The following is a 23373-nucleotide window of genomic DNA, read 5'->3' on the forward strand; positions in this document are numbered from 1 at the left end:
CCGGGGGAAGAGACAGGCTGCATAGGATGTCAGGGTGCTATGGAAGGGCTAACGAGTAGGCCAAGGTACTCAGACTTGGTGAGGCGGGAAATAGGGAGCCATTGAAGGCTCTGGAGAAGGCGAGCACAAGGTGATGGGCAATGCTTTGGAAGCCCTGCCGGACAGTCCTGAAAATAGTCACAGTGTGGAACTAGGTCAACAGTGACATGGATGACGCTGCCGCTATTATGTCCAGCCAGTTCACGAGGAGACAGGGAGACCGCACAGTCCCTGTCCCCTCTGATCGTAAACAGGCAGGTTCCGTTTGAAAGGACAGAGAGAAGGTAGAACACATGTCTGAGCCAAAGAGACATGAGAGGACAGAAGGAAATCACGATGGAGAAGGAGCTGCTAACGCCTCGTAACAGGAATAGGATACTTTAGGAAGTGTCCCTCGGCGTGCTCTTGGACAGGGCTTAGGAGCCTGGGTTCCAGTCCCGGCTCTCCTATTGCAGTAGGCAGAAGGACACATGCCACATCAGTCACAACGAATCAGGAGTTACCACTGGATCCGCCTTACCCAAGTCTCTGTTCAGGCGCCACATGTCCTGGCCCTCGGGACAGTTGAACAGGTTCCTTGGGGGAAGGAGTGAGAGATGGGACAAACACATGCACACACACTACCAGGTGCTGATCAAGTCGTCTTCTTCCGTCTACTTTTGTTTATTGAGGAGAAATGGCAAGTTATATACAGCTGGTGGGCACCAATTGGCTGCCCGAAATGCAAATGAGATAGAACAGCATGAACCAATCATTGATGTGGGGGGATCTCTCCCGTTGCCTAGAAACCCAACCACTTCCAGGGAGAATGGTTGGTCACATGATTTCTGAGAAACGGTTTACTCAGTGAGGAAGTGAAGCCTAATGGTTTCCAAGATGGTGGATAGCTCAAGATGGCTTCTGTATGTAGTGCTTGCCACAGGAGTCAGCCTCTCTCCCTCTCTCTCTAGCTCCCTCTCACTCACCTGCCTTTGCTCTGTTATTCATGCCGTGTGAGCTATTAAGAGAAATGTGGGTGTTGGGAAACACGGAACTTTATTCCACATTTTATAGGGGAACTCAAGCTAGTACTATAATAAGAAAATAATCCTTTAAAAAATTCTTAGAAATGAATTCAAACAGGGGCCAGCAGGTGGCATCGTGGTTAAGGCACTGGGATTCCCATATGGCTGATCATGGTTCAAGTCCTGAACCTGGCAGCTTGCTCTCTCTCTCGCTCTCTCTCTCTCTCTCTTTCTCTGGCAAAAACTCATGTGAAAAAATAATAATAAAAAAATAAGTGTATAAAATAATTTTAAAAAGGAATGAATTCAAACAACATAACAATCTAAGGTGGTTCAATGCTTTTTATTTAGTTTTATTAAAGGCTCACAAATACTTATGAATCATTTCTTTGTAATGAAGACAAGAAAGATACAAATAGTGGCAGCTCATTGCCAAAATAAAGTTCAAATTCCTTAACACAGCACTTGAGGACTTCCATGATTTTTTTTTGGAGAGGTTTTTGCCATAGGGCGCATGCGCTCGCCAGGCAGACAGAGAGAGACATAGAGACAGAAAGTGAGAAATCACCCCCCGGGGGGATGGTCACGCCGCAATCCCTTCTCCTCCATTCTCCTCTTGGGATCTTGGGCACGCACGCACACGCGCCCGGTGTGAGTTTTAAGCCACCGGGTCCGGGACGCAAACCGCGGTTGACTACGTGGGAGTCCAGCGACATAGCCATTACGCTAACTGCTGGTTCCCTCATGATTGGGTTTTTGTTTTACTTTCCTCATTTCCCATCTTGTCCACCCATTCTTTTTTTTCAAAGAATGAGGTTCTCCTTGCTCATTTGCACTCTGCACTGTCTTGCCTTCAAACCTTGGTTATGGTATCTCTTCTACTTGCTAAATCTTATTTCTTGCCCCAGACCCAGTTGCACTGCTATGCTACCACTTCTTCCACCCAAGTTTTCCCTCTCCCTCCTCTGTGTGAATTTCCTAAATGCTTTATCAGTACCTCCATGTCATTTGTACCACCGCACAGTTACAATATATGTCTTCTGTCTTGTCCAGTGTTTAAGCCACTAACACTCACACTCACAAACACAATAGTACACCCCTACCATAACTGTCTGAAGTATACTACAGTAGAAAATGCATGGACTTTGAAATGTGACAGCCCTAAGTTCAAATTCTTGCTCTATCATTTTATTAGCCAGATAACCTGAGACATGAGACTTAGCCTCTCTGAACTTCTGTTTCCTCATGCATAAAAAAAGATAATAATATCCCTTCTGTCGTTGCAGAATTAAGTGGAAAAGCATGCACAGCATCCTTGTATTGTATGTCAGGCATATTACGTCCTTTTTAAAAAAAAAAAAGGTAACAGTGCTAGGATTAGTGTCACACTGTATTTTAGAAGCTACTTTATTGCTTCAGTTTCCTCAGTCACATAGGAGATATAAAAAATATTCTGCCATACCACACATGCAGCTATTTGGAGGACTGTTTTGAATAGATTTGTAAACTCATAGCTACATGGAGACAGTTACCTCATAAGTTTATTAGAAAATAATAAAACCCTATTTTAAGTACTTTTAGAAACAACACTCAGCAATGCTTAATTTGTTGGGGTAATAGTCACTGTAGGCAATTTTAGGTAGCTTTTCTTTCTTTAACTCTTTGGTTGACTTTATGAAACCCTTTTATCTTGAAGAATTTTGTTTTTTCTCTTATTAATACAACACTGGGTACTGAGTTTGTAGTGTCCACACAAAGGATGACAGGGCAACATGGAGATGTTGTCAAAATGGTCATCAAACTATAAAAATTGTGCTCTGTTGAGGGACGTGGGGCAACATCAATCAACCTATGTGCTAGTCCAAAGATCTGTTAGGAAGAATGAGGTAAATCTGAACAGGGCTGACAGAACACAGCTGATAGTTGCCATTCTTGTCCCTCAATAATCATTTATATATTGCAGTTGTTTCTCATGATCACTATTAAGAAGAATGGAGAAACATCTGACAAAAAGCTATTTTTCACAGCTTACAGGATAAACTCGTTTATTTTAATAAGAAAAAAACATTATTAATAACAGATAAGACAAACCCAGTTTAAACCAGTTTAATGTCTTATGTTCAGAACTTGGATTTACTGACCTACGCTCTCTTTATCTCTTAACATATTACTAGTTAAAGTTACTTAAATTTGAACTGGTGTTTACTGTAATACTCTGTGGTAGCCTAAATCCAGTGATTACCAAAGCCTACATGACCACTGTTTGAATTATAGACTCACAAAAGCAATATACTTCTGAAATTTCAAGATAAAATTTTGATTTTGGGTAGCAATGGATCTTTAAAGTAAGTTTTAAAAAATCTGTAAAATCATGGGCTAGCAGATTAGGTATGGTGGTTAAGGTACTGGATCCCACATGGCTGACTCCACAGTTTTAGTCCTGGACCAAGCACCTTGAGAAACATGCCAGACACATGTGCGTGCATGCCCAAAATCCTGAGAGGAGAATGGAGAGGGAATTGCAGTATGGCCATACCTCTGGGGGGTGAGTTCTCATTTCCCCTTTCTCTTTGTCTCTCTCTGGTGAGCCTATAGCAAAAAAATTAGAAAAAAATTTGCAAAGTATAAGAGAAAGTGACAGAAGTAAAAGTTAAGAAAATTTCTAATGTGAGATTTAAAACAGTATTAGGGATATATTTCATTTTATAAATGGTCACACTTTGCTATAAAAGTATATAATTCCAAAATACTGTTAGGTTGTAATGAAATGTATCGGCAATAAGTATGTGCTATAAAGAGAAAGTTCACATGGTAGAGTATACACTGGAGACTCTTTTTGGTTTGTCAGAAAATCTGCTTTTGGAACAGCCCATAGCATGGTGATTGAGACTGCTGGATCCCATGACCAACTGTAAATTTGAGTCCTGGGCCCATCAGCTTGGGAGACACTGGGCATGTGTGTATGCCCCGAAAATACCAGAAGCCAGGAGAGGAAGAGTAAAAGAAACTGCAATGTGACCATTCCCATGGAAGGGGATGTGTTTTCTCACATTCTCTGTCTCTGTCACTCTCTCTCTCTCTCTCTCTCTCTATGTCTCTCTTCTCAGCAAACACATGTGCCTCTAGCCAAATTTCTAAAAAGAAAAGAAAAACCCTGCTTTCTGATATTCCCAGATTAGCATAATCATTAACCTCTCTGAACCTCAGTTTTCCCATCTGTAAAATGAGCATTATTTGAATTACAAACTCACAAAAGCAATATATGAAAATTCAAGATTGCTGATGCCTAAAAACTTCATAGCACTGATATTTTATTATATATTATGATTCTGGACATACTCCTTTTACACAGAATTTTTAAAATCAAGACTGGACATCCAGTAGAATTAAATATACAGAGCCCCTAACCCCTAGCTATGAACTCTCATGTATTCATAAGCTACCCTTCTGGAAGCGTCTAATGGGAAATACAGCTGAGGCCCAGTCACGGTAGCAGGCTCTGAGAGATGGCCTCCCTGAGGCCACATGGGAGGCCCAGATTCTGTGCCTGGCTTGACCTAAAAGCCAGGTACAGTGGCGTGTACCTGTAGTCTCAGCTACTCAGGAGGCAGGATGATGGACAATTTGGGACTAGCATGAGCAACATAACAAAACCTTGTCTGAAAGAGAGTGCTAGGCATGGTGGCTCATGCTTGTAGTCCTAACTAGTCAGGAGGCTGAAGCAGGACAATCTTGACACAGCTAGACCCTGTCGTTAAAAAAACACCAAATATGTAGAAACACAGCAAACGGTTGTGAATACCGGTTATAGTGTGGGAAGAGGGTGGTTGAAGGAGTAGAGTCTGAGGAAGGATATTAGGGAGAAAAATAGAGAGGCTTAGCATTAATGAGACAAAGACGTGTGGGGTATTATCTGTTGAAGATAACTTTACAGTATTATCAACTGGACTGGGAGAAATGTACACGTGTTGGAATATTCACTTTGCAAGCTAAATAATGTGATTGAATGTATAAAAGAACTTAAAATTTAAAAAAGAAAGAAAGAAAGAGAAAGAAAGAAAGAAAGAAAGAAAGAAAGAAAGAAAGAAAGAAAGAAAGAAAGAAAGAAAGAAAGAAAGAGAAAAAACACCAACTACGGACCAGTAGATGGCATAATGATTATGTCACTGGACTCCCACATAGTCGACCATGGTTCAAGCCCCAGAACTCATGCCCAGTGTGTGTGTGTTCATGCCCAAAATCCCGAGAGGAGAATAGAAGGGATTGTGATGTCCCCCTGGGGTGTGATTTTTTGGCTTTTTGTCTCAAAATGTGCCCCATAGCAAAAATCTTTTTTTTTTTAGAGTTTTTTGTTGTTGTTGTTTTTGTTTTTGCTATAGTACACATGCACTCGCCAGAGAGACAAAGAGATAGAAGTCAATAAATAACCCCCAGGGGGGATGGCCATGCCGCAATCCCTTCTCCTCCGTTCTCCTCTCAAGATCTTGGACACACACACACATGTGCCTGTCATGAGTTTAAGCCACCGGGTCCAGGACTCAAACTACACTCAACTACATGGGAGTTCAGCGACATAGCCATTATGCTAACTGCTGGTCCCGCAAAAATCTATTAAAAAAAAAAACAAAAAAACAGCAACTAGAGAAAAAAACCAGAAAAGAATGAAAATACAGCTAAAAATAAGTTGCTATTTTTATCATTTATATTCCAAAATAAAAGCCAGTTTGGAAATTTGGTTAATTTTAACTGTGTTATTTATTCCCTGAAACAACTTGTTACCTACACATTTCTGAAATTAGCTAATAGAAAAACACAGAGGAAAACATTCTGCATTATTTTATTTTGAGAATTACTTTACGCCCCAGAATAGCATGAACCAATGAAGCTAGGATAAACTACATAGGAAAAAAATTAACACAGCTAAATTAGACTGAATTGTATTTAATCAGTGTTCAACTATGAGGTGTACTTCCATGATCAGTTACATTTCAGGTAGCCCCTAAATTATTTAACCACTTTTTACTAATTTACATGGAACTATGGAGGTTTATTGACCACCAGATGGAGCCAGTATTGTTTGATATATATCATAAAAACATGCTTATAAGTAGAAATTGATGAAATAGAATGAATAAATGTTCGATTTCTTATTGTAATCTATAGTCCAGAAAACTATTAAGCTTTAGCACCCTTCTGACTAGTCTTTGTAGAAGTGCATATATACAGAAATTCTCTATTCTATAGTCTATTATAAATAAGTTTTCATTTTGGCAGTTTCATTGGACAGGGAGAATAGTGTCCTTATTGACTTTTAAAAGATGTCCTCAGAACAGCTTTCAAGTGTCTTTAAAGCAAAGTTAGTATGGCAGGTGACTTGGTGGTTAAGGTGCTAGATTCTCATATGGCCAACCATGTTCAAGTCCTGGATCAAGAGGCCTGAAAATCCTGTGGGGAGTGTGTGTGTGTGTGTGTGTGTGTGTGTGTGTGTGTGCCCAAAATCCCAAGAGGAGAATGGAGGAGAAAGGATTACAGAATGGCCATCCCCCCAGGGAGTGATTTTTCACTTTCTCCCTCTCTGTCTCTGTCTCTCCAGTGAGCACCCACACCCTATGTAACAAAACAAAAAAAGAAATGAAAAGTAAAAAAATAGCAGACGAAGTTAGTAAAGACCTAAGCATTGGTCACTCAATAAGTATTACAGGTCATAATTATGAACAACAATAAAAAAGAATATATTGCTTATAGAGATTTAATGTCACAGAATATTCTTGTTGTAGTCTTTTCCATAATGGATTTTCTTAATAAAGCAAACAAAAGAAAAGGTGTTCCTACCGGAGAAGGGAAACATGTAGTTTATCCCCAGTGGTTTCTCGAGGGAGATCAGGAGATGGTAAAACCTCGGTGAATGACTACAGTTCTGACAGGGCACTCAGAAAGCTCAATGAATGTTGATTTTACCAACTCCTCTTACCTCTAACAAGTGTCAGAAATTATCTCATTCCTTGTAATTCAGTCAAATTAAGCAACTATCTATTGAAATAACATTGCAAGGCATGATGCACACAATTGTAAGATAATTATGAGACAGTACACTTAGGAGCTAGAACGTATTTTAAAGATTCAAATGAGAGAAAAATATGATTGATTTAAGGAGAATAAAGAAAAACTTATAAGGGATTCTTCCTGGGTAGAAATATTTGACTACAACAGTTGTTTGGCAGCCTCCTTTTCTCTAGTCCCTCATCCATTGAACCATAAAGTATGGTGAGGAGGGAAGAATTTAACCCTCATCCCCATGCAGGATGGTCACACTGCAATCCCTCCTCCTCCATTTTCTCCCCTTTCAGGACTCTGGACACACATGCACAGGTACCCTCCAAGTTTTTCAAGCTGCCACATCTAGGACTTGAACCACAGTCAGAAATGTGGAATTCAGCTGCCTTAACCACCACACCGCTGTAGGATTTTATTTCATCGGGGCACACCCAGTGGCTACCTAATACCTTTTCATGTAAAATCAGAACACTTTTTTGCTTAAGGTTTCTTTTTTCACGAGCATGAAGGAAAAATAACCAAACTGATTAAGAGCATATATTTTAGACCCAGAATACATGGGTTTCTATTCTTCAGTGTGTGATCTCTGAGATAAATTATTTAACCTCTTACTACCTTAGTTTTCTCTTCAGCAAAATGAGGTTGATAATATATGCCTTTGTGTAAGGGTTGTTGGTTATAAGGTTTAAGTAAGTTATTCAGTTATTTGTATATGACATATGTACTTGAAATATTAACTATTGTGTTGACTATTTTCAAGTCTGGCACTTTTCTTGAATTAATTTAAAATCTGGTTTATGTTTTTAAAAATGAGAAAGACATTCTGTAGAGTTCAGAAATTATGAGATGCAGCTAGGCATCAAGCACATTAATATTTTTCCTCACCCATTGAAGTCTCTTCATTATCCAAGTGCTGTTTGCAAGTGTCATTACATCACCTTTATATATATCAGTTTTCATTTACTATGGCAATTTTGGAAAAATTTACATGAAATAATTGATACAGAACCATTTAAAAAATCATTAATTTTATTAACAGTTTCTGGCATATAATAGCCACTCAATACTCTTTTTTTGTTTTTTGTTTTTTTAATGAATGAGTTTGCAGCTACTTTGAGCTGATAGCTCCTTGAGCTCTGGTCTTGAGATAATACAGAGTGTAAGTTCTTTTATTTATAACGTGAAATTTCTGGGTAGATACCATTGGTTCATAGCTAAGTAGACAATGAAGAGATTCATGTGGAGCTAGGATTAAGTTTGCAATCAGCTTCTAGAGGAGGGTTAGGGACATTCTCTGTAATATTCTTCATGTGGGGACAAAAGTATAGTATTAACTTGCAGTCTTACAATAGTATGCCACCAAAATTAAGAGTTGGAATACAGTTTAAGCTCAGGCATGCTGCTACTAGCTAAGTAGCTTCGTTTACCTGTGCCTTAGTTATGTGATCTATAATGTAGGGCAAGTGAATTTGCCAGAGAGACAATGAGAGGGAAAGTGAGAAATCACCCCCTCAGGGGGAATGGCCATACTGCAGTCCTTTCTCTTCTGGGGTTTGGGGCACAGATACACATGTGCCCAGAGTGATTGTCAAGTTACCAGGGCCAGGACTCGAATCACGGTCAGCTTTGTGCGAATCCAGCATCTTAACCACCTTGCCACTTGCTGGCCCTGATAGCTAATATGTTTTTAAATTTTTTATTCTAGCACCATAACATAGGTAATCTTTAAGCCACCTGAGATATAGGTATTATACTCAGTAATGTGCAATTTAATACTTACATATAATCAGTGGCTTGATTTCTTAACTCCTTTCATATGTTAAATTTATTTTACCCTCTAGATTATTTTCTGAAGTGAAAAGCCTGTGTCATATATGTTTACATGTCTTTCAAAACATCTCTCAGAATGTCAAGTACATGGAGGACACTTAGTGAATTTTCTTTTCTAAATTGAAGTTTTAACTGGAGACAGTAGGACACTGTGTGGGCCATTAGTATCATGTAGCCCTGAGTTTTTCCAGCTTTACTATATTCTAAGTGGTCCTACCCTAGTACTTCACTTGCACAATAGCTTAATGGATTCTTTCCCTGGATAATCCAAACACCTTAGCATGGTTCCTAACATAGCACGGGTCCTCAGTGAATGTTCTTTTTAATTCCGTCCTTTATTCCTATTTTTTAAGCATATGTTTCATAGAAATTTCAGTTAATGATGAATAACCCTTATCCTGCATCATTATTGTTTATGAACCATCCAAAGTATCCTGAGGTTTATTTAAAAAGTAAAAGTAGAGCACTCTGTATTTGGGAAAACTGAATTTTTAAAACTTCTTGTGTTTTTTATTATCCAGTGTTATGTCACTAAAAACGATCCTGTCCCTTATTCAATTTTTGTTTATTCAGGAGGACTCAAGTACATAAGTAATAAATGTGCTACTTCCTGTTCTGGCAGCATGGATTGAGCTAATGCAGAACTTCCTTCTCTTAAAAATATATAAAAATACAGGATAAAATATGATCTAGCCCAATTTAAATACTTAGCTAAGAGAGAGAGAAAAAAGAAGGTAAGAATGAGAGAAAAGGAAATTTCTAGGTAACAGAAGCAAAGACATAACCACAACATTAGGGAGGAAAACAGTCATTACTGTTGCCCAGGACAATATTAGACCCAGATGTAGGATCTAATAGCTAGTAGAAGTTGAGGTTTTAATCTCCTACTTGGACAGAGACAGGGCCCTGGGTTAGATAAAATGTCCACCTGGTCAGGAAGATCACAAAATAAACTTGTTATTTTGCTGAATTGTGAGAAATCTTCAAAAAAGTTTGTGAAAAATATGTATTATGAGAAAACTATGTGTGGATTTCAATTTTTTTTAAATAATAAAACATACTTTAATTTATTTTTTCCATGAACTTCTAGAAGTCCCCTTATATAGATAGGAGAAAAATTCAAGGGCTCTCATGAAAATATGAAAATGCAAAATCTCTATCAAGTATGGCTATAAAGTTTGAATGTATTGTACCTACATGGTATAAGAATCCTAATTCAACAAATTGATGTAGAGGGACCAGCAGATGGCATAATGGTTACGTCACTGGACTCCCACATGGCTGATCATGGTTCAAGTCCTGGAGCCAGTGATTTAAAACACTCCAGGCACATGTGCGTGTATACCAAAATCCCGAGAGGAGAATGGAGACAGGATTGTAGTGTGGCCTTCCCCCTGGGGGTGTGATTTCCTGCTTTCTGTCTGTCTGTCTGTCTGTCTCTCTCTCTCTCTCTCTCTCTCTCTCTCGCACGCACACACACTATATCACAAATATCTCTGTTTTTTTTTTAAAAAAAAGATAAATGTAGAAAAAAAAATGGTTCTGAACCAATGGAACTCCTGAACTGTCTGTCAGAAACAAATACAAAGCATCTCTATAGGCACTCTTACCCAGTCTTAAGTGCCTAAGATTCCTGAAAATAAACTTACAATAAAAAATTAGAAAATACTTAAGAGAAATGACTATTCTAAGACTAGAATAAGAAGACATAATGGGCTATGCAACTGAGGCATTGACAGTATTCTCTAATTCTATATAGTTCTCAATCTATTTAAAATTACTTAAGTGGAGGTTTACTAAAAAATAGAATATAGTTAAAGATGGGGTAGATGCAAATAGTGTTGGTAACAAGTTTCAGACCTTGTAAAAAGAGAAAGTTGTGCTAGTTATTCAATCTGGGATCATTTCAGTAATGATGAAAAATCCTATGGTTTTATTCAAATATTTTCATTAACATTTTTCTTGGAAAAACTGGTTTTCTAATCCATTTCTTACTTCAGTTAGAGCATGTAAATCTTTTCTTTATCATTTTAAATTTAGTTCCTATAACCAGAAAATTGTATCAAATAGCTCCTACAACTTATGAGTGAACCTTATTTGTTTTCTTAGAGGCTTGCCATCACTACCACTAATGGCCTTATATAACACGTTTAAGTTGGCTATGCTACACATTTAAAAAATAGGACTCATGCTATAAAATTAAGATCTAATCAGGACAGATATGTACAGGAGTATCTGAACTACATGCCTGTGTTTTCTTTAGCATGTCTAGGAAACAAAAAGAATATAGTCTGATTAATATTCAGAAAATAAAATGATTGGTTTATGTTGTGTGAATTAATATTTCAATATAGGTTAAAATGTGGGAAATGCAGGAGGGAAATGAAATTAAAATATTAATGTATCTATAAGAATCCTTATAACCATTTTTAGAATGTAGATAGCATAATTTGGCAATAATATATATGTATGTATATAGTTTCCCCTTCCCCTCCATCAAAGTCAAAAATTCCATACTACAAAAGGAATGAATGGGGAGAGAAAAAGAGATAGAGATAGATACTCTCAACTTGTACAAGAATGGTGCAGTATTCTTTAAGAGTTTTTCAAGGTCAGTCACAACAAAGAAAAAATACATAGAGTGTTAACATTATAAAGTTACAGATTTGCAAGTGCACATTTGGGTACCTTAACATTTTTACTCTGAATGGAAAAATTATTATTATTATTATTATTATTATTCACTAAGTGTTTGCCATATGTCAGGCAGTATTTCATTTAATCCTCACAACAACATTAAGGTATTCCTCTCATTTCATAACTGAAGAAAGGGAGACAGAAAAATAATGCCACTTATTCTTGTGTCACACATATATTGTGGAACCAGATTCAGATTGGTCTACTCTAAAGTCTTTTTTTATTTTAATTTTTTTTTAACCAAAGGATAAATGTATGCGCTCCCCAGAGAGAGACAGAGAGGGAAGGAAATGAGAAATCATCCCCCATAGGGCAGAATCACACACAGTTCCTTCTCTTCCATCTCTCCCTTCCTTCAGGACCTCAGGCATATAAGCACATGTGCCCAGAGTATTTCTCAATCCACCAGGTCCTGGACTAAACCTGCATAGTTGGCCATGTGGGAACTGGCTACCTTAACCACTAGGCCATGGAGCCAGCCCTCCAAAGTCCATATTCTAAACATGACATGCTCACTGGCCCCTTCTGCACTGGAAACTAAGAGTACATGTTTTCTTTCCTTTTTAATTCACCAGAGTTCCTATCACCAAAAAATTATATTAAATAATTCCTGAAATTTATGAGTTAACCTTACTCATTTTTTAGAGTTAAAGGATCTCTTGGTTCCTGTTTGATTGTTTTAATATTGTAAGAATACTGAGTTAAATAAGACTGCCCATAGGTTGATTCTGTTGCAGTAAGGTGATGGGTAAAGGGGCTCATTATACTATTGTTTCTATATTTATGTTAGAAATTTTCCAGAATAAAATTTCTTTTAAGAATAACTTTTAACCTACCCTGGAATGATAAGATTTATTGGTGTGTTCAGTGAATCTTGATGTTAGTATTAACTATTACATTGTATATATCTTATTTCTTATGTTTTCATGATATCTTGATGAAAGAGAGGTACTGTTATGTTTGTTCGCCATTCTGTAAAAACTGCTTGCCTTTTTTTTTTAATTGCCAGAGGGTATATGTATTCACCAGAAAGACAGGGAGAGGGAAAAAGCAGCACCACTTCCACAGTGGAACATGATCACACCACAATCCCTTCTCCATTTTTCCATCCTGTTGGGATTTTGAGCGTGTGTACATGTGCACACACACACACACAGGGTGTGTTTTTCAAGGTACCAGAGCCAGAATTTGAACCATGGTTGGCCCTATGGGATCCAGCTCTTTTAACCAATAGGCCATAGGGCCAGTTCCACTTACTTTCTGTTTTTGCTATTTCATCCTATTTTTTTCCAGAATGAATGTCAGCCAATAATTTTATAATTATACTTGTTTCCAAGCATCCTTTTCTTGGAAATACTGATCCTGGGAGAGTTTGAAAAAGGAGGACAAATATCTAATCCTACTCATACCCAACCACACTACTATTCTACATGGTAGTTGGAATCCAGAGAACTGGATGAGACCTCAATAACAAAGGTAGATTAATTCAATAAATTTTTTTAGTTTCAATATTGTTAAGATTGCAGTTCTCCCCAAATTAATTATACATTCAGTGCAACTTTTAGCAAACTTTCCTGAAATTGACAAGTTGATTTTTAAAATACAGGTTTTTATATTCCATAAAAATGGAAAAGCAAAGTAAACAAAAATTGCCAAAATAATCTTGAAAAAGAAAACAAACTTAGAGAACCTACATTAACTGATTTCACGACTTATTATAAATCTGTAGTAATCAAGAAAGTATACTACTGACATAAGAAGAAACACAGATTAATGGAAAAATCCAGAAACAGTTGATTTTCAAGAAGGGTGCCAATGTATTTAAATAGGAAAATGAAAGCCTTTTTATCAAATGATGACAGAACAATCAATCTATATAGAAAATAAATATTTAAATGATATCCACCCTTAGTGCATACACAAGAAGTAACTCGAAATTAATCATATAGGTCGAGTTGTTGTAGCACACACTGGAAGCTGCTACATGGCAGCCTGAGGCCACATGAGAGGCCTAGGTTAGATTACTGACCCACCCTAGAAGAAAAAAGCTTGGCATGGTGACATATGCTTATAGTTACAGGTTCTCAGGAGGCTAGATGCAGAAAGATCCTGTTTAAAACACTACATGTACACGCATCACCTCCCTCCACCAAATAACACACACACACACACGCATACACACCCTTAAAAAAAAGTACAAAAATTTTATACTTTCAAGAGAGAGCTCTGAAAAAAACTTTTGTGACCTTGGGGGCAAATTAAGTTTTTTTAGATAAAATATATAGAGTGTGATATAGAGAATAAAAATTTGATAAAATGCTATTCATCAAAATTTAGCTTTTACTCTTTGAAAGAAAATGAAAAGGGAAACCCCATCCTGAGAGAAACTATTGGCAGACTATATATCTGACAAAAGGTTTGTATACAAAATATACTAAAAAGAAAAAAAAAAAACCTCTTACAATTCATTAATAAGACAAAAAAAATTTAATGGACAAAAGATTTGAACAAACAGTTCACAAATGAAAAAAATATATCAATGGCCAGGGGATGTGGTGAAAGGGGAGCACTTCTACACTGTTGGTGGGATTATAAATTGGTCCAGCCACTGTGGAGAACAATATGGAGATTCCTCAAAGACCTTCAAATAGAACTACCATATGATCTAGTAATTCCACTCCTGGGTATCTACCCAAGGATAGGAGAATGCCCAATCAGAAAAGCACTTGCACATCTATATTCATTGCAGCCTTATTCATGATTGCTAAGACATGGAACCAACCCAAATGTCCACAAATGGGTGAATGGATTGAAAAAGTATGGACATATATGGAATACTATTCAGCCATAAAAAACAACAAGACCCTGGAATCTGATAGAAAGTGGATGAATATGGAAGATCTGTTGCTGAGTAAAGCAAGTCAAGCTATGAAAGAGAGACATTGTATGTCTCCCCTTAACATGTACCAACTGTCAGCACTCTATGGCAGAGACTGAAAGACTGGAGGACATACAAGCATTAAATTTGTTAAGGACACCAAAGTTGAAGTGGAAAGAGAAGTAGAAAGAATGGGGGAGGGGAAGAGCATAGGAAAAGAAATTTGGGGAAAAAATGGAGAGGAAAGGCATTTGCAAGATGCAGATATTATTTATTGATGAGGACATGCGTATGTTCTCAACTGGGCTGGACTGAGGTGTGTGTCACTCTAGATAAGGTCTCTTTAAAATCTAAATGATGCATAGCAATTAAATGTATAAATAATAGTTAAAATTAATAAAAAATTATGAAAAAAGAAAAATATATCAATGGCCAATAAGCACATAAAAATGTCTAATATCACTTGTTATCAGAAAATGAGTTAAAACCACAAGATACCATTTCACATCCACTGGAAGTGAAATGACAATGACAATGTATTAGAGAAGTAGAGCAACTTAGAATACCCCACATTTTCACTGAGAGGAATGATGTAGCCAAACTACTTTGTAAAACTTCAAAATTAAATGTTCACTTACCATATGACTCAGTGATCCCACTCCTAAGTTTTTACCCAAGAGAAATGAAACTTTATGCTCACAAACAGACGTGCACTTGAATGTTCACAAAAGCATTATTTATAGTACCCTGAAGCTGGAAGCAACTCAAATGTCCATCAACTTGTGAAAGAATAAACAAATTAAACTATATTCACACTATGAAATACTACTGTTATGTAAAGGAATATCAACAACATGGATGAATCTCAAAAGTAGTTGCTAAGTAGAAATCAATGTAAAAGACTACATATACTGGGGACCAGCAGGTGGTGTGGTGGTTAAGGCGCTGGACACTTCCACATGGCTGACCATGGTTCAAGTCCCGGCCCTGTGGCTTCCTTTCTCACTTTCCCTCTCTCTTTCTCTCTCTCTCTCTCTCTCTGTTTCTCTGGTCAAATTAAAAAAATGAATGAATACATAAAACTTTTTTAAAAAGACTACATATACTATATGATTCCGTTTGTATGAGTCCTCATAATGGCCAAACTGTGGAGACAGAAAGCAGATCACTGGCTCCTGGTGCCAGAACAGGGAAATCTACTGTAAGGGACATTGGAATCATTTTTGCTGTGAAGCTATTCTATTTCTTGACTGCAGTGAATAGTGAACATAATGTTTGCAATTCCAAAAGTCATTGAATTCTACACCCAAAATTAGTCAATTTAACTTAATATAAATTATACCCCAATACAACTGTTTTTTTTAATGTTGCATTACTTTTGAGTTTCCAAGATGAAGTGACTTCTTCTTCTAAGTTTTTAAAAGACCTTTTAATATTATAAATTATATAGCTATATAATTTTCATTTAGCATATACTTAAATTTCCCTATCATTGAGTTTTTTTTTTTTTAATTGCCAGTGAGCATGTGCATTTGCTAGAGAAACTCCAGTGGGGCATGATCACTCCTCAATCTCTCTTTCTTCCTTTTTTCCTTCTCATAAGATTTTGGACACAACATACACACATGCCCAGCATGTATTTCAAGCCACCAGGGCAGAAACCACAGTTGGCCATGTGGGATCCAACTTTCTTACCTGTTGAGATACAAAGCTGGCCCCAAACTGAAATTTTCAGCTCTTCATGGTACAATTTTTAATAATTATCTTCTTCCTTTACCTTCCTTCAAAGTGATATTAAGTGCTTGGTCTTTGTTAAAGGGGACCATATTTAAGGAGATGTGCATTAAGCACATTAAAGTCAGTAAACACTTTTGAATCTGTTTTGAAGATTTTAAGCTTTTTACCTGTGACATAGTGTAGCTGAATTAATCTATATCATCTTTTTCATTTATTTTATAATTCTCACCACAATTAAAGACCTTCAGGGACCAGGGTGCTGTGGTGGTTAAGGCACTAGACACTCCCACATGGCTGACTGCAGTTCTAGTCCTGGACCTGGTAGCTTGTTTTCTCTCTTTCTCTTTCTCTCTCTCTCTTTGTGTGTGTATGTGTGAGTGAATGAGTGTGTGTGTTTTTTTCTGGTCATATTAAAAATAAGTGAATGAATAAATAAAATTAAATAAATAATTTTTAAAAGGCATTCAATTAACTGTAGCTGAGAATCTAAGAACTTAGTTTTTCTTGTTTTCATTTGTTTTAGCCATTGAACATTAGACAGTTCTAGGGATAGTCATCAAAATTTTCCTTAGGATTTTATAAAATTCTGGCATAGGGAAATGGCAAAAAGAAATATTGACTCCCGAAATGTGATAGAGCAGCAAAGTCCAGGTGCATGGAACATACAGACTAGCTGTATAAGGCAGGGGTCCAATCTGGCCAGCTACCTTCTTATTTTCCTTTTCTACAGTTTCATTACTTCATTCATTCTTTGACAATTTATTGAGCTTCTAACACTTGCCAAGCACTGTCTTAAGTTCTGGGGAAATATGACTGGCCCTCAAAAGGTTTAATGTCTAGTAAGGGTTAAAAAAAGAATAAACGAGAAATTACCATGAAGTGCTATAATTGCTAAAAGGTACTCTGAAAGCTTAAAGGAGGGACCTCCAAACCAGATTTCATGACTAGAGTCAGAGAAAGCTCCCCTAAAAGACATGCCAACAAAGCAGAGACCTGCAAGATGAGCAGAAATTAGCAAGGAAAATTAACTGGGTAATCGAGAGAGAGGGAGTGTGTTTCAGTATTCCCCCATGAAGGAACAGTAGTATATGCAGATGCTAGGAGGGTGGTCAAGAAAGCAAGTTCAAAGAGTAATACTTACAAGCCAAATGAAAGCACTTCAGGGTGTATGTGAGAGATGAGACAAGAAATCACTGATTGTCTCATATTGGGCTTCTAAGTCATGTTAATAGGTGTGTAGTCTTTATCCTAGGACAATGCAAATCCAACTACCATAGAATAAGAAGCAAAGAGGCAGTCAAAGATATGATTCAATTTAAAAAATGGAAGTAGTTTTTTTTTTTTTTGAAAAGGTTTTCACTGTAGGGTGTGTGCGCTCACCAGAAAGATAGGAAAAGACAGACTGAAGGCGAGAAATCACCCTCCAGGGGGGATGGCCATGCTATATTCCCTTTTCCTCCATTCTCCTCTCAGGTCCTGGGCACGCATGCACACACGCATGCCTGGCATGAGTTTAAGCCACTGGGTCCAGGACTCAAACTGTGGTCGACTACATGGGAGTCCAGCGATATAGCCATTATGCCATCTGCTGGCCCCAAAAATGGAAGTAATTTTTAAAAACCTATTATAAGAATAATTTTTATATGTATCAATTATGAAGACATCCTAATAGTAGTTACTTAGCATGTAAATCTCAGATATTATTTCTGGATTTAATGGTTTCTTCTTCGTTAATGTGTTCAGTTTTTAGCATACAGCCGTCAATCTTAAAAGCAAAGCTGGATCTTCTTTAAAAGAGTTCATAAATTTTTGTAAAACTGATTATTCCTTTCAAGTTCCTTAAAAATCATATTAGGTAAGGGAACCAGCAGTTAGCGTAATGGCTATGTCGCTGGACTCCCACGTAGTCGACCGCGGTTCGCGTCCTAGACCTGGTGGCTTAAAACTCACGCCGGGCACGTGTGTGTGCGTGCCCAAGATCCCGAGAGCAGAATGGAGGAGAAGGGATTGCTGCGTGACCATTCCCCTGGGGCGTGATTTTCTCGCTTTCTTCTCTGTCTGTCTGGCGAGCACACACACCCTATAAGCAAAAACTTCTCCAAAAAACAAAATCATATTAAGTAACACAAAAAAGATGACTTGTTTCTTAGTTCACACATTTTTTTTTAAACTAGAAAATCTTTTGAACAAAGTGGCTGATTGTTAATATAGGGGCACATTTATGATGTCCCTCAAAATAGATAACAAGGGGGCAAGTAAAAAGCTAAGGCTTGAGGAGAAGGGTCACTGGCATTCTCAACTGTATCTGACTTTATCTGTCCTATCTTGGTTTGTCAGCCAAAGTACAAGATAAGAGATAAGATCAGTATTTTTAAGTCACAAATTTTATTAATATACATACATATAAGGTATTATAAAATGTTAATACTAGGGGGGAGGGTTACTGCAAAACTGTGTTTTGTGAACCTAGTGTTCACATAGCTTTATTGCAAGATCAAATGCATAGATTGATACTTTTCTCATTTCTATTTGACAAAAATTGTTTTTATATTGGTCTGCTTTTGGTAACTGTCCTGAGTTCTTTGTTAGATATATTTGTTTTCTATGATGCCATCAAATTAAAGTTTGCTGTTGTTTTAACCAAAGAACAAAAGTGGCCAATAGGTGGAATATTAACCAATGTTTGAAAGAATATAGCCTAAGGCAAGGAAACAATGTAAATGCTGAATTTTAGGAAAATGTTCATTATTTTTAAAATGAGATAGGAGATCAGCAAGTGGCAAAGTGATTATGGTGCTGGATCCCACATGGCCAACTGCACAGTTCAAGTCCTGAACCCAGAGTCTTGAAAAATATGCCTGGCATGTGTGTATGCATGGCCCAAATTTGAGATGAGGATTGAAGTTATTACAGCATGGCCTTCCCATCTGTGGGATGATTTCTTGCTTCTCCTCTCTCTTTGTCTCTCTCTGGCAAGCATAGGTACCCTGTGGCAAAACCACGTGGAAAAAAAAAAAAAAAAAAAAAAAAAAAAAAAAAAAAGAAAGAAAAAGAAAAAAGTAAGACAGGTGATTATATAGACAACTTAATTAAGTTCAAGTGAACAATAGTTACAATATGTAGTATAGAATGAAGATATCTATAAAATTGGTCGATAAATTAATATCACTTTGTATTTTTTTGCCAGAGAGTATGTATACACACCAGAGAGAGAGAGAAAGAAAGCATCCCCCCACTGGGCAGGGTTACACCCCAATCCTTTATCCTCCATTCTTCTTCCTGACGGGATTTTGGCCTGTGGGTACACATGCCTAGTATGTTTTTAAGCCACCAAGCTGTGATTCGAACTGCAGTCAACCATGTGGGATGCAGCTCCCTTTACCACTGAGCTGTGGAACCAGTCCAACATCAGTCACTTTCTAATGTAGGGTATAGTTGTGATGCTGAAGGAGCTTATTGGTTTTGTTTTGAGATTATATGGTGGAAGACCCATCCCAAATTCTGACCTTCTCTTAGTGACATGAGCATATACATTAGTGTAAATCCACAGAGCCTTTTACTCACTATTCTGCTATTTTTCAGTGGAAGAAACTGCTCCAGATGGTGCTATTGCAGAATACCGAAGAGAAAAGCAAAAATATGAAGCTTTGAGGAAACAGCAGGCAAAGAAAGGAACTTCCCGGGAAGATCAGGTAACTTCAAAAACCAAAATTCCTAATTCAGTGCCTTTTTGTTGTCATCAAGCATTGCTAAGTAGAGCTTAATTTGATTATATATCAGGGGAAGCACTAGGGTAGGGTGTCTGTTAAGAGTTCCTAATAGACATTTTAAAAAAAATAAAAGCGTGAACATTTCAGGTTTTAAAACCTGGTTCTCCTATATCAAGCACAGGAACCCTGTAAACTCACATATATATCCTCAGATATTCAAGTAGAAGCTCTGGTTAAGTAAATATAATGAAATGGAGAAGTGGTGATTGTAAGCAACTGGAGGGTCTCTTCCATCCCATTATCTTATGTTAACTAGCCAGCTCTATTCGAAATTACACTCTGCCTGGAAATAAGACATTGGTTCACCAGTTGACTTCTGTTGTGACAGAACTCTGTATGTGGCAGATAACTGCCAAATCATTAGGTAGTAATATAAGGAAATTGTCCAAAATTGAGAATGAAAACAGAGAGGATGCTAGCTCAACATTTGGGTCACCTGAGTATGCCAAATAGTACTTGGCACTTAATTAAACAAATCTCTTCAGCAGTCTTTTATGTCACACACACACACACACGCACACACACACTCATAAACCATTTTAGGCATATAAATAAAGCAGGCAAAATAAAAGTGATTTTCTTCTCTTGCTTTGAGAATGCAGCTAGAAAAAAAATCTAGTTTTGAATATGAGAAAAAGACCAAGAGGATGCTTTTGTTTGTCATAGTACTCCCACCTCTTTGAGCAAATACTAGTAGCATATTAACTAGCTCTAAAGCAAACTGCCTTGCCACATTTTTTTTTTTTTGAGAAGATTTTGCTATAGGGCACATGCGCTTACCACAAAGACAGAGACAGAGAGACAGAAAGCAAGAAGTCACCCCCCCGGGGGGGATGGCCACGCCGCAATCCCTTCTCCTCCATTCTCCTCTTGGGATCTTGGAAACGTACGCACACGCGCCCGGCATGAGTTTAAGCCACTGGGTTAAGGACTTGAACCGCGGTCGACTACATGGGATTCCAGCCACATAGCCATTAACACTAACTGCTGGTCCCCAGCCACTTTTAATTTAAGGAGAAAGATACAGATCTAGTATAATTTTTTAGGAAGTTTTGAAATTTCGTATCAATAAAAGAGTCTTTGTTTTTATTATTCCTTATGCCAACATAAAAGACATTTACAAGTACGTATAAGTACATCATTAAAAATTTATAGAGTTGGGGCCAGCAAATGGTGTAGAGGTTAAGGCACTGGACTCCCACATGACTGACCATGGTTTGAGTCCCAGACCTGGCAGCTTACTCTCTCTCTCTCTCGCTCTCTCTCTCTCTGGTGAGCACACATGTCCTATGTCAATTTTTTTAAAATAATAATAAATAAAACTAAATTTAGAAGTTATTTCAAAAAAAGAAATTGATAGAATTTATTGTTAAAATATAGATTAGATATGTAGAAATATGTATATGGAGATTACATATTTATATAATAGAGCTATATAAACATATACACACATATAAAGGCTTGAAGGATATATACCAAAATGTTAACAGTGGTTATTCTGAATGGTGGAAATAATAGCTTTGGGATTTTTGGGGGGGGTCTTCTCTGTATTTTCTAATAATGTTTTTCTTATTGTGAAGCAAATACAATAAAAATTTGTAAGCAATAGGGAATTTTTAAATAAATAAGGTTTATATGTAAGGAATGCTTTATCTATTAACATTGTTTGAAAAACTCAGTTCTATAATCTATACTCTAGAAACCTAAAGAAAAAAATCTAAATTCCATGGGGCCAGCAGATGGCGTAGCTATACATTGCTGGACTCCCACATAGCCAACTGTGGCTTGAGTCCTGGACCTGGTGGCTTAAAACTGTTGCCAAGTGTGTGTGCATGTGTGCCCAAGATCCTGGGAGGAGAATGGAGAAGAAGGTATTGTAGCATAACCATCTCTCCAAGGGGTGATTTCTCACTTCCTTTCTCGCTATCTCTGTCTCTTTTTCTCTTTAGCGAGCACACACATCCTAAAGCAAAACCCTCTATTAAAAAAAAAATCTGATCCTAACACAGTAAGCAGTCTCAGACTGTCTATAGTGATATTCTATAAAGATTTATAAATTTTCTTCAAAATTCATCTCATTGAGCAGCTATGGTAGCATATGTATTTTCAGTAATTGTCTATGTAGACATTAAATTTTACAAAAATATGTAAGGCATTTTTGACTATAGTTTTTAGCAGTAATTACCTTTGCTGCAGTTATTACTAAAAGTTACAGTGCAGTTATAATTCAGTCATTAATGCAAAATAAGTTGCAGTTATTTTGGTACCACTTGAGCTTGCCAAAATTCACTTGATTTTTTCATGAACTGTAGTCTTAATGATGATATTCTCTAGACAAATTCTGGAGCCAAGGAATATATTGTAAACTTTTGCTATCCTTGTTATTTACATGTTGATCTATCTCACATCTTTTTCCTTATGAAATATGAGGATTTCAGTATTGAATTCAACATAGGAAAATCTTACTTCGGACCATGATTTTTCAGACAGGTAGTATTTTTTTCTAATTTCATAAAACTTTAGGATAGAAAAACTTTTTTTTCATTTCCATTCTTCGCTCAAATTCTGGAGTACACTATTAATGTGTAGCGGGGATAATTAACAGTATAATAGCATATTTATTGCTTTTTAATCAAATTTATCCATTTTCTTATTGATATTATATTTGACATGTTTCCATTTTCTCATTTGTATGAATATTGTTGCCCTACAAATCTTGTACATAAGTCATTTTCTATGTTTTAGTAGTTTTTGAAAATATATGCCCAGTGTTAGAATTGCTGAGTTAGAGGGAATGGTCATCATAAAGCTTCTCATACACGTCAATGGCTTTCTGAGCTTTTATTCCAGTGTACCCATCTTCTGACATTAATGTGTTCTTTCATTCCTCTTTCCCAATTTTGGTATTTTTACATGGGGAGAAATTTTTTAAATGAAAAATTGTATTTGTTGCTAGTGTTTTGTTTTTTATTTCATATATCTTAGTGAATTACTCCTATCTAGGGAGATTAAAAGCTTAACTACCATTAAGTTTGCATTTTTAAAAGCTTCTATATAAGCAAACTTGCGTTCCCAAAATGAGATTATGGTCATCTAGTTCTGAGGGAAAAATGTCAGTGTAAATCCAAACAGGACAATGTCAAGGATTATTACTGTTACTATTGCAATAGTAAACTGCCTAAAGGCAGGGTTTTTTTTTTTTTTTTTTATAATGTTCCTTCAGAATAAAACATTTGCCTAAGAGTTTTATATCCAAGTAGGATATTTTCTTTTCTACAAAACTTAAGTGTCTCTTTTCAAATTAATTTATTTTACCAGAAAACTTAGCAATGTAATTGTTATTTCAGACTCTTGCACTGCTGAA

General features: G+C 36.9%; 1 protein-coding gene across 1 annotated transcript in view; it reads left to right on the top strand.

The window, feature by feature from the left end:
* CWC27 (CWC27 spliceosome associated cyclophilin) overlaps positions 1-23373 on the top strand; it is a 239838-nt gene that overhangs the window by 181563 nt on the left and 34902 nt on the right. Inside the window, exons 12-13 of the mRNA XM_027775064.1 lie at positions 19822-19931; positions 23357-23373. The exon at positions 23357-23373 is cut by the window's right edge and continues 120 nt beyond it. Of these exons, the coding sequence (XP_027630865.1) occupies positions 19822-19931; positions 23357-23373 (127 nt within the window). The remainder of the gene's footprint in view (positions 1-19821; positions 19932-23356) is intronic.

The sequence above is a fragment of the Tupaia chinensis genome, unplaced genomic scaffold (genome assembly GCF_000334495.1).
Source record: "Tupaia chinensis unplaced genomic scaffold, TupChi_1.0 Scaffold000516_1, whole genome shotgun sequence".
Classification (NCBI taxonomy): Eukaryota; Metazoa; Chordata; class Mammalia; order Scandentia; family Tupaiidae; genus Tupaia; species Tupaia belangeri.